The following is a 12,418-nucleotide window of genomic DNA, read 5'->3' as shown; positions in this document are numbered from 1 at the left end:
TCATGGCGACAGCGTGAAGTGTGATCCAAAGTCTGTAGATTGTTGACGTTTTCTGTTCTTGTGTGTGTTGGAGTGTAAGATTAGAATTTGTTCAGTCAGTGTTAACCCAAACAATCTATTGCCTTCTGTTTGTCACTATAAGATAGTGATGGGCTGATGAGGCTTCATGAAACTGTCCTTTTCAGAGCCCACTAGATGGCGCTCTTTGCTCTAAAATCTTTGTATTTGAACAGCAAGTTGAATGAAACCTAACTTCATTTTTAAACCAAGAGCGCCACCTGTTGTCTGTGGTGGGGAAAAAAAGACATTTTCTTATTTGAAAAGCAAAGTCTGCCATGAAAAACGCCAAAAATATTCTATCATCTCAACATTAACCTTCTTTGAAAAACATATGTAAATACGGTGTCAACTATTTATGCAATAACTAAAAAAAAAATAATACATTGGACATTTGGCTTTATATGGCTTCAACCTCAAAGTCTCCACTTGGTGCATCCCTAGATGACATCACGTTATGTCATGCGGTGCCCCTGCAATTGTACTACAAAATGCTCCTGAGTTCGACACTTAATATCCAAATCATGTGGGATATTTGCATCAGGAGATGACTCAAAATTAACAGGTCGAAATCTTAGCCCTGGTCTATACATAGAGGGAAGGTATCCTTTCAGGGAACTACAATGGTCAAGAGATGGCAGAGGTCTTGTCAGATTTATACCGAGCTTGACAACACAGAAAGAAGAATGGCAAAGCGTCGGATGTGAAGATGCAGGGACAGACTGAAACTGGCAGGGATTAAGTTGTACACACACACACACGTTGATATTGTTAAGGGGGTTAGCGCAACACAGAGCCAATATGGTATTATGGTATAACGCTTCAACACATAGAAGACTTTCATGCTGACAATTGTTTTTGTAACAAAACTTTATTGGCTTCTCTAGTCCGTTCATCATCTCAATAACAGGTACAGCCTGGGAAATCATACCACGTAAGGTCGGGGGGGGTGAGAGGGGGCCTGTGGAGAGGGAACCTAGAACAAAGAAGACAGGTATGGGAAGGCTTCTGCTACAAAATTTGGTATTGAGGTGACAGTCAGAAAAAAAGCCATACAAAAATGTCTTTGTCATGCATACTCGAGAAAAACAAAACTAAAAACAAAACAAAAGAAAGCAAAAACAAAAAAAACACACATTTTTAGTGTTTTTGTACATTTTTGTAAACAATATCCTTCTAGAGATCATATCAAAACACATTATGGCAAGTAACAAAAATAAGGGATATAACACGAAGATGAATGTTCTATGAGGCATCTATAATGCAACACTGCTTGGCGTGGATGAATGTACAGAAAAAAATACATTTGCATTTTGATGAATCACTTGCTCTAGAACTGTAAACACAGGCAGTGTAAAAATGATTATACAATATGTCCAAATCTATACTACAAGTATTTCCACTACATACATGAAACGCATGTCCCTGCTTTCTTGCGCCTTTGTGATATGAGGTATATTTAGGTCAATCGTATTGTCTTCTTTTTTTTCTCCATTCATCACTCACTATTTTTCTCTCCTTTCACAAAAAAAAAGCATCGTGCTCGGAGTGAAGCGGCTGGTCAGTCAAGTCTTTGTTCCCTGTGATCTGAGCAGCTTCAAAGTCCCTTAGCTGTGGAGCTCACAGACGCAGGAAAAGGAAAGGGGGGCTGGAGTGTGGGCTCACAGGAAATCAACTAAATTAAATATCAACCCTGGCTGCCGGGGAAGAATGGCTTTAACCACGGAAGACAAAGAAGGCCATTGTTGTCGTTTTGCTTCAGAGTGCAGGGCTGCATCGACTTTCCTGTATTCATGAGGTTCTGGTGATTATTTGCCAAAAACAATTGCAGTTCTGTCTGTGACTTATGGAGAATAAATAAGAGGTGACGTCCTCGTATGCAGTCAACATACTCAGGGGGTGCAGCTACGGATTCCAGCATGTCAGCCTGACTCTTAGAACACTTAAATACAAAGAGCGACTCTCAAAACAAAAATTATGGCAAGTCATCTTTTTACACCACATGACAACCTCGAGAAAGCCCCGCCCCCAACCCCGTTCTACCCATGAGAAGAAGCAAAAAATAATACATTTAAATGCCCGTATTCATGCCTCGTCGCCCCCGACCACCCACCCAGCGCCCGCCCGACCCCATTCACAGTTTTCTCCTCTTAAAATAAAAAATAATCATTAGCATAATAGTCACTTATCACATATGCAAATGAAATGGGTGGTTGCCGTTTCCAATGCTGATATGTTTTTAAAAGTGCTTGCTTGAATCCACTGACGAGAAAAGCAACAGCGTGAACAAGGTGGCGTCTTACGGTTTCTAAGTGACATCATAGAGAGAGGATGAAGCATTTAGACCCCACTGCATTTGAAAATGCACATTTCAGCCGCAGGCCACGTTTTGCCTGCCGTGGGATGTTCAGACGCCGACTCACCACATGGTCTAAACTCATGACTGACATTACCTCGCGTTAAAAGTCAATGCAGGAGGAAACATGGGTGCTCTCACACTGACACGACAGTACCGTATTCTAGACACATCTACCGGAGTAGAAGAGAGAAATTTGTGGTCTGATAAATAAAAAGAAATCAAAGCTTTGTCGTCGTAAAGTACACCGGTAAAAACTGTGCTAATTGCATCTCATAATACAAAGTCTTATTACACAATTTTGCCTATTTCCTGAGTTCATAAGTTTCTTGTAACAGACAATATATACTTTTTTTGCCATTTGAAATCTGGGCCTTTCCCTGCCACATTTGTTATTATTGAAAATTATCAACATTATTCAATATTACTTTACAACGGTTGAATGATTGGTAAAACAAGAGTTCAGAAAAAGGTCAAAGGAGTTCATAGCTACCCTCTAGACGTTTTAAATTACATTTCAATCTACTGTTTATGCTCATATCAAAAACACTACTTATGAACAAACAAAAAAATAAAAGACTAAATACATAGAAAAATTAGTATTTAAAAAATTGCATTTGAGGCCATGGAAGACCCTCCCTGGTCATTTTTGCATTTACTTAATGGCAGTGTTTAAAAAAAAAAAGAGAAAAAAAGAAACTTTGCTACAAGAACAAAATTCATATGGGTATAGGGGCCGCATGGACAGGAAGTGAAAAAATCCCAACAAGGTTCACCACAGTTGAACCTTATCTGAAACTTTGGCTTGTCGGGGTTTTTGATCCTGAACTCACTGGCTCACTGACGTCAGCTAACAAGCTGGTATACCCTGAGAATTCTGACACTGGAGTTCGTATCCTGTGGTCCACCTCGGTCCCAGGATCACTGGCATAACTGAGAGGGGTCCGCCGCCCCGACTTGAATTGGGAGCCAAAGGCCTGGGCGAAGTTCTCGATCTGGTATGTCGGTTCTTTAGGTGGATTCAGCGAGGAAAGTTCTGGGTAGCTTGACCCATTGGTGGGGGCTCCACCCTTCTGCTGCCCCTTGGAGCCTTCTGTCGGGACAGTCAGGTCCTGGGGAGGTAGGTTAAAGGACCCGGGAGAGTGTTGCTTCTCCAGCTGATCAGTCAGCTCCTGAGATGGAGTCAGCTGCTGGTGGGTGGTGGAATCCAAACTGAGGTGGTACCCTGCCTGGGAGGGAGAGCTCACCAGCATGCCGTAGTGAGATTTGGAAGAAGAGGACGAGGAAACTGAAGATGGCGCTACAATAGGCAGCGGAGAGGACACATTAGGAGGATAGCCACAGTCCAGTGGGGACGTACTATACACATGTTTGTCAGAAAACAGTGGCCCAGTTGGACTGGAGCTGCTGGACAAGAGTGGGAAGGGACCCGTCGGACCAAGGCTTGGGAAGGGTCCACTGTGGCTGGTGCGCTCCAAGGCCTGGAGGAGGAACTTTGAGTATTCACTCATCACAGCGGTTTTATCACCGCCGTTTGTTGAATCGTCCTCCAACTCTGGGGTCACAGGAGCTGCCGGCTGGAGGTCTACGTGATGTGGGTGGTCAGACAAGTCAAAGCTCACGTCGTGGTGGTGTGCGCCCTCTGGCTTATGGCTATAATGCTCCAGCAAACTTTGCAGTACCTCGTCGGGAATGCCTGACTTGTCGTGCTTGAGCTCCAAAGGTGAAGCGTCCAGCATGGCTAGAGTGGGTTCTGGGCCTAAAGAGCCATGAATAACGCCATTTCCCTGGGATGTCATGTGAAGTGAGCCGGCTCCATAGTCATTATTAACTGCATGGAGGTAGCGGCGCTTTTTCACAAACTGCATTGCATCGTCGTAGTTGCTGCTACTGGTAGTTGGGCCCTGCTTGTTGCCTGCAGCTCCCTGGAGAAGTCCCATATTTTCAAGCCCAGTGGAGTCAACATGATCGATAGAGCTGGGTTTCTGAACCAAAAGCTTTTGTCCGTCAGTGCCGTCGTCCAATGAGAGGAGGCCTTTATCAAGGCCCTTGCGTCCAGCCTTTTTGAAAACCAATTTGGGAGTGCGGCCCTGCGCGGCTGGGCCAGACCCTGAGGGGTGCTCCATGTCGTAATCCTGCAGATCAATGCCTGCAGACGACAAGGGTGTCGCGATGGTATTCTTCTTTCTTTTGCGCTCATTGCCCTCGCCGTTTTTGGGCTTGGCCTTCTTGCGTCCGGAAGCAGAAGAGTTTCCCTGAGTGAGTGAATAGCTGCCTTGGCCTAGTTCTGCTTCACTGAGATCCAGCATGTTCGGGTCCATGCCTTTCTTTATGGCTTCTCCACACGTCCGCTTGTGCTTCAGTAACCGATCTGTTCTTGAGAAAAACTGAAGAAGAAGGAAGTAGAAAAAAAACAATCAAAGCGCTGTCATAGATACTTCACAGAGATTTGTGTTGGAATAAATGCAAGATTAAACATATATCTTGTCTCCTATATTTTATGTGACAGGACCAACTGAGGAAAAATTTCATTCCAGTTTGTTGAGAAAAAATATGGGCCTTCTTGCAAACAGGATGCTTCCACATGCCACCAGTGGCTGTGTCTTCAGCCTATCAACAATTAGCAGTCCTCTATAGGTTAGCAGGTCTGAACATCCGCATAACTGAGGTTAAAGGAAGGAAAGAAGTTAGTCAAAACAATATGACTAACTTGTTAGGCCCAGAGTATCTAGGAAAGGCAGCTCAAAGCAAAATCTGCAGTCGCATAGGTGGGTTAACAGTCCTGCAAAGCTTCAACGCAGGATCAGCTGAGGCAGGTTGTTCATACGAGTGTCGAGTAACCAGCACAACAAAAAGGAATAGACTTGTGCTGTACTATGACAGACGACTAATGGTGGGTGAAGTATATCACAGGAGTGAGAGGTGTTCAAGAGACACCTACAAAGTTATTTAAAAGGATATCACTTTCCCTGCCAAACCAGCAAAGCCAACTAAAATCGATTAGCGCTCCTCGTGCCACAACTGGCCACTAAATGAGTTCTGGTGTATCTGAGGACAGAGCTCAATGAGAAACAGAATAAAAGTAGCATGCTGTCCTCATGTTCATTATTGAGTATTCGTTACAGTTCAATATTGTACATTTTCTCATGAATGTATCCATACTACATTGCCTAACCACTCTCATCACAACATCATATCGTGTATTTCATGTTGACATAGATTTAAACTAGGGACGCTCTGATTGATCGGTCACCGATTGTGATCGGCAGATATCGGGGTGATCTGCAGTGCTCTCTGTCTCGGAGTCTCGCTACAAGTGGCCAGTATGTAAATATTTCAGAGGCATAGCTGTCCTTTTGACATAATAGCTGATGCATTCTGCAAGGATTTTTTTTTTTGCCTCCTTAGAAGAAGTATATTAAAACGTGTCTGAATTAAAATGATTAATGGTTCACGTTTTTCCATCATGTAGACAGAAAGTCTAATCATTGTGATTACAAATTCACTGTCAATCCATGTGATCGGTATTAGCAGCAAAAACCCTGATGGGAGCATCCCTACTTAAATATCTACATGGCTCATGTGCCAGGCAAAGACTGCATGCACTTCAATGGAAAGCAAGCTAACCACGGTGGGAGATATCTACCTGCTGGCATGTGTCACAGCGATATGGCTTCTCGCCGCTGTGAGTCCTTTTGTGTCTCTCCATGTGGTACTTTTGGATGAAACGCATGTTGCACTGGTCACAGCTAAAAGGCTTCTCCCCTGCAGAGGATGAGATGAACATTTTAGTAGCTGAAAATTGAAACTGCTGTGATGCTGAGGCATCGATGAAATCACTTCAAACAAGCAAAACATATCGATTTATTTTAATCCTGACAGTCATTTGTCAAGCTTATCGTATAATAATAAAACAATGATTTTCTAGATTTAAAAACTGGTCAAAAGTGACACTAAGCTCCAAAAGAGCACATTACTCAACAGTGACTGATGCTATCCATCCATCATTCAGGCAGCTTCCAAGCATTTGCGGCTACAATGTGTTTCGACTTTGAAAGGGAATAAGGAATTGATAATAATACAGAAAACAATGATAACACTCACCACTGTGGATCTTTTCGTGTCGCTGCAGCAGATATTTCTGAATGAAGCTCATGTTGCACTGATTGCACCGGAAAGGCCTCTCACCTGTGCGATCAAGAATACAACCGTTCGCGCAGCACATTAATTCAAGCTGAGTCATGCAAGACGGTAAAATAGAAACATGTAGGAATGTTGATCTACAATGGAGTGAACCAGGAAACACATCACATTGCAATACAGCCACTGAACTGAATAGGAATTCCCAGCACAGACGATGACTAATTCACCCAGAAACAGATGACTAACCGTGGGGTCATTGCTGGCAGGACTACAACCTCTTAGGTTCTGTAATGGTGACTCATGCACTGACTTCTTTCTGTCTGGAAACAGCTAGGTTTATCACGTATGAGTCATAAAGGACTGACAAAGCCACTGTAGGACTCCTGTGGCTATGGACATTTTTGGAAGAACCAAGCAGTGAAAGCCTCTCACCTGTGTGTATGAGCACGTGTCTGCGCAAGTGGTAGGAGCTGCGGAAGGCGGCGTTGCAGTGCTCACAGATGTGCGGCTTGGAGTTCGGGGAGAGACAGGCTCCGTCTGCATCCATCATCATGGCCTGTGTTAGGAATGTAAAAATCGTTTTAAAAAAAGTTTTGAATGACTAAAGTTTCCACTTCAAGCTAAAATCAAAAGCACAGAATTATTCCTCGCTAAGAGCAATTCACCTTGGCGGCATCATTTCGTTTCCGTCGAGCTTTGCCTTGCTGACCATCGCCTCTCCTCCCTCTTCTACCTGAGGACTCTTTTGGCTCTTTACCCGGCCTTCCTGATAACTGTGGGTAAATACAAAATTAAGAACAAACGCCCTGAATACAACAGACAATGTGAGAGAACTACTTAAGCAACTTACCGGTTCCCCAAGGGAGCGAACGTTGTTGTGGCTCAGATCATGCAACATCATGTTTTGGTGATTCTGGTGATGGTTTCCATAAGCCATATCTGACATGTCGGGGCCGCTCTTCCCCACGCCCCCTCCCGCACAATTGCCTCCTACCCCTGCGCTTCCTCCATAGACAGGCATGCGATAATCAAGTTCACTCATCCGCTCCTGCTTTATGCCCATACTGTGGAGGAAGCTGCCTGTGTTTGCACCCGTGGCACCCTCATGGTCTGGGGGCGTGTCACGCTCCTTCTTCAGGATCATCTCCTGGGGAATCTCACCCATGACAGACTGAGAAGCAAGTCGAGTAAAGCTGGTGACCGGCGGCAGGTGGCTGAACATAAGCATCCCTGGTGCAAAATTAGGGTCCATGCCACCATTGCGCAAAAATTCATTCCCTATTTTATCTTGGATAATACTCATTGTGGTTGTCTCGCAGAGAGCAGGGGAGAAGTCAGGCAACACAGCTACACAGGAACACAGGAGGTGAATATTCTGCAAGAGAAGGCAAAAGAAAAAAGAAGACATAAGATGACACTTATGAATTAAACACCAGGTTGAGCGCATGTCACACAGGGGCCGTTTGCTACATTTGCTTTTTCAAACCTAAAATTCTAAAAATAAGATAAAACACATAATATATAAAGTGCGCTATTTCCTAGTTTGATCAAGGATAATTGTGTGTCCTTTGCATTCCTGTAAAGCTGTTATAGGTCACGCACTCAAGGAACTTTCATTTATACAGAAACCAGTAATTCCATGGAGCATAGGACTTGATTCATAAGCAAGGAAATTCTCTGGACGATCACAATAACCAGCCAACATCGCGTTTCTAATTTAAAAACAGGCTCGGCAGCTACTTGGACGCACCTCTCCTCCTTGATCATTTCAGGTTGCAGTGTTGCGAACCTGCCTGATGATGGGGAAGACAGTGTGTGCATTCTCCAGTCGCGCAGGAGTGAGCTCATATAGAATGTCTCGTACTTAAAGTGAGTTTTTGGCTACTTTCACCGAGGTTTGTGTTGTCCGTCCCAAGCTCTCCAGTTCCAACTTGATCAGAGAGCTGATAGCTTTTACTTCATTTTATTTGCTTTGCTGTTTGAGAGTGTACAGTTCTGTTTTTCTACATTTGTTGAGTGCAGTTGGTTCAGTTCTTCGTTCTTGCTAGGTTTAGTGACAATATTTTTTTTATTTTAACTCTGTTTGTTAAATGTCAAATTGAGAGACGATTAAAATGTAATTTTTAAAACAATAAAAAATAAAATAAAATAAATTTTCTTGCCACATTTCCCAGCCCTAATGGAGCAGCACAGTATTATCACAATGACTACTTCTGCTATACACCAAGAGGAAATGCAATATGTAATACAACCTGCCACTATGAATAATCTAATGAAAGTGAAGTCAATTATTCTCACGCATGTTATTAGTCCTCAATAGCAGAGAATTAGGTCTTTGTGACTTCGGGATTCAAAAATATTTGCAAGGCGTTAAAATGTAAAATAAACTCAACAAAAACAAGCGCAGACAGACTGGACTGGTATCAGCACCGAACGAGGCAGGAACGAACAAAGTGACGTCATGTTTCGTCGTGGAGGCACGGTTATCTAAAACAGACGATATTTAGGTCAAATCATCTCTGTCATTTTGAAAAGGCGCAAGCGACTCACCAGGCAGCGGATGTGCCGAGGAAGGCGCATATAAACGTCCCGTGTTAGAACGGACTGGTTTTACAGCCACGGCGCGACCATTTGGCAACACAAGGCTGAATAGAAGAGAAAGCGAACGAGCTTTTGTGATGCATAACAGTTAGCCTGCTAACCGGCTAGCCACCATGACACGCATCGACCCCCGTCAAATATAGTAGTTCAAACCTCACCATCATTCGATTCAATGAAAACAACTTAACATGTACCATTATATTATGAAATAAGCAGCCTACGGGTCAAGGTTTTAATCAATACATCGGATCGGGTTCAAAACACCAACAACGCGGCTAACGAGCTAACACCACCTGGATGCTATTAAATCCGCCGTTGAGTATGAAATGTGTTCTCGGAGACTAAATGAGCGAATCTAAAAGAGGTGGCTTTATTTTTAAACCACAAGTAACTTCACTGCGCACACAGCTGAGAAATCCCGTCTGAGGGTGATCTTTAGCACTGAGGATAAATCCACAGTTTTGGTGAAGCAACTAAATGCACCCAGATATTTAGATAAAAGCCAAAGAATAGCTCAGAAAACGCTGCTTCATATTTAACAGCGCTTTTTGTGGGCCACATAGTTGTGAGTCTGGTGCAGCGATTTCACTAGTAGGTCATAACCAGAACGAGACATATGAATAACTGAGAAAACACGCAGCCAAACACAACAATGGAAGTATAAGAACGGATTTGTAAGTACACGAAGACCTTCGCCACGGTGTAATACTACGACCCAAACGTGAGACTAGAAGGTCACTGGATGAATCACTCTTTCTCCAGTTGCCGAGCTTTGATGATGCGAGTGAAATCAAATCTGCCCACGGCTGCTCCACGTATTGATAGACATCTCAGCTGAAATTACATCTTCACAAATTCATGTGGAAGAGGAAATCAAACCACCGCAAAGGAACACGTTCCACACGGTTACGCGATCAAAACTACAACCTGATCTGAACGTTGACCAGCAAACGTCTGGTTTATTGGAACCCATGAGAACGCCACAAAAACGGTCGATTGATGATATTTGAGTTAAAAACACGGCGATTGGGGAGCCCACTAGCATATATGATTAAAACTAGCTGGGTAGCTAACAAAGGGTGCCAAAAAAAACAACAGATCTTCAACCGATATGAAGCAATAAATGAAAGATGAGTGAAAAGACCAGCTTCTGTATTGTAATGCCATAACTGACTCTCGAGACTAGCAAAACATCCTTCGACGTTTTCACCCCACGCGGGTCTTAGGAAGGCGACTTTGATGTTCAAAAATGCGATATTTAATGGTCACCAGGCAGTTTATAAACCCCGTGTGTTAATATGGCATCTGCGATTGTAAAAATCTAGGCGATTAAACGAAGCAAGCTGCCACGAGTTAGCAGCTAGCCTGCCGCAGCAGGGCCCAGGCAACACAAACAATGATGCTCCGTCTGCGCTGAACACTGCCTCGCCTGCGTTTCGACAAAGCCCAAACAATTGGCCCGAATACGAGTCACATTCGCCTCGCCACTTACCCACACATGACCCCGGCCGATTAAAAAGGGCTTATATTCCTTCAATTTTCGCCGCTTTTAGGGTTTTATTGCCAAAACATTGTTCTCCGGCGGTCGCTGCTTCCTTCCATCTTGTCCTGGCGCGGGGAATTGTGGGTGCCGAGGACGGGTCGTGAGAGGAGAAAGGCGAAGGCTGCGGAGGACTGATGCAGTCACCGTCACTCGTCTGCTCGACTTCACCCGAGACTGACAATACACCCATGCTGTGATTATGGAGTTTATTCTAACTCTGGAAAACCAAAATCAAATGCCATTTCGGCTTCTAATTTCGATCACCATTTGATGATATATATATATATATATATATATATATATATATATATATATATATATATATATATATATATATATATATATATATATATATATATATATATATGGAGTCCCAAAAAATGTCATGTTCAAAATTATTCATACCCTAGTCCATTGTCTTATTTAATAGTCAATGGCACAGCCTTTATTCTTTATGACCACTTCTCGATGATTCCTGTACGTGTCCACAAGCTTCCTGCATGTCTCCTGTGGGATGTCGGCCCACTCCTCCTTGGCGAATGCCTCAAGATGGGTCAGGTTTGTTGGTCTCCTCGCCATTACTCTGGTCTTCAAGTGATACCACAAGTTCCCAATGGGATTGAGGTCAGGACTTTGACTTCCTCCAGACATACTGAGCCTCCATAAGGCCGAATAACTCCAACTTTGTCTCATCAGACCACGGGATAGTTGACCAAAAGCTGGGATCTTGCTTCAGATGACGTTTACAAAAGGCCAGGCGAGCTGACAGATGTTTCTTACTGAGCAGCTGAGGTTTACGTCTATGGAGACCTCCTCTGTGCAAGACTCGCTCAATGGTGGACCGTGACACCTTTGTCCCTGCCTGGTCAAGTGTTCCATTAGGGTCCTGGTTGTCATCTGGTGGTTGGTGTTGACCTCTCGGCAGATTTTCCTCGCAAGTTTGGGGGACTCCTTATGCTTCCGTCCACGGCCACTGATGTTTTTAACGGTGTTGAACCTCTTGTACTTGTTGATGATGCTCTGGGCGGTTGAAACAGGGACATCATACTGCTTGGAAATAGTCTTGTAACCTTTTCCTTCACTGTGGCTACGAACAAGATGCTGACGCAGGTCCTCGCTGAGCTCCTTCTTCTGGATGATGATGACTAAGAATGACCTGAACACTTTCCCCCTATTTATACTGTTCTGGAAAGATGTCTTTTTTCACTTTGGCCAACAATGTTTACTTCATTGTGACATCTTGAAGTCAGTACTAGACACAAATTACCACATTTGGCACATTTTTGTTGAACGATTGTCAGGGGTATGAATAATTTTGAACATGCCATTTTTGGGGACGCCAGAAATAAAATACTCCAGAAATAAATATTTTAAAAAGTTTAGTATTTTTGTCATTCTTTCAATTGACAGTCAAATTTGAGAACAAAATCACTTCATCACAAAATAATTATTATAATAAATTAATTATTATTAGTCCTCAGTAGGAGCAATAGCTGTTGCTGTACTAGCAACTAGTACAGCAATTGCATTTCTTAGTTATGTAATGATTATGCAACAAAATCATATAGAATACACATTGTCGTGCAATATATCCAATAGCAAACAGCCAAACTCCTCTATCACATTAATTATTAACCATTTTATTATATTTTATGTGGTAAAGACTCCCCAAATAACTTATGCAAGGCCTAAAATGTTGAAAAACATTGATCTAATGT

General features: G+C 43.1%; 1 protein-coding gene across 2 annotated transcripts; it reads right to left on the bottom strand.

The window, feature by feature from the left end:
• Positions 1-1,909: 1,909 nt before the first annotated feature.
• On the bottom strand, positions 1,910-10,798 carry znf281b (zinc finger protein 281b). Of its 2 annotated transcripts, none has more exons than XM_053865206.1 (7): positions 10,650-10,798; positions 7,407-7,931; positions 7,222-7,329; positions 6,989-7,112; positions 6,518-6,601; positions 6,060-6,178; positions 1,910-4,800 (listed from the first exon to the last, which is right to left on the bottom strand). In XM_053865206.1, exons 2-7 carry the CDS (start codon positions 7,857-7,859, stop codon positions 3,202-3,204), a joined length of 2,487 nt encoding a protein of 828 aa, XP_053721181.1. In that variant the 5' UTR covers positions 7,860-7,931; positions 10,650-10,798; the 3' UTR covers positions 1,910-3,201. The 2 variants fall into 2 exon arrangements, with proteins under 2 accessions (XP_053721181.1, XP_053721180.1); XM_053865205.1 differs by having other exon boundaries at positions 6,518-6,611; positions 6,990-7,112.
• Positions 10,799-12,418: the final 1,620 nt, after the last annotated feature.

The sequence above is a fragment of the Synchiropus splendidus genome, chromosome 5 (genome assembly GCF_027744825.2).
Source record: "Synchiropus splendidus isolate RoL2022-P1 chromosome 5, RoL_Sspl_1.0, whole genome shotgun sequence".
Lineage (NCBI taxonomy): Eukaryota > Metazoa > Chordata > Actinopteri > Syngnathiformes > Callionymidae > Synchiropus > Synchiropus splendidus.
This window is presented reverse-complemented; position numbering and strand designations above follow the sequence as displayed.

Coding starts and splice junctions, on each gene's coding strand:
- znf281b (XM_053865205.1), bottom strand. CDS start 7,859: ATGAGTATTATCCAAGATAAAATAGGGAATGAATTTTTGCGCAATGGT. Junction 7,330..7,406: donor TTCGCTCCCTTGGGGAACCG/GTAAGTTGCTTA, acceptor ATTTACCCACAG/TTATCAGGAAGGCCGGGTAA. Junction 4,801..6,059: donor GCTGTGACACATGCCAGCAG/GTAGATATCTCC, acceptor CTTCTTCTTCAG/TTTTTCTCAAGAACAGATCG.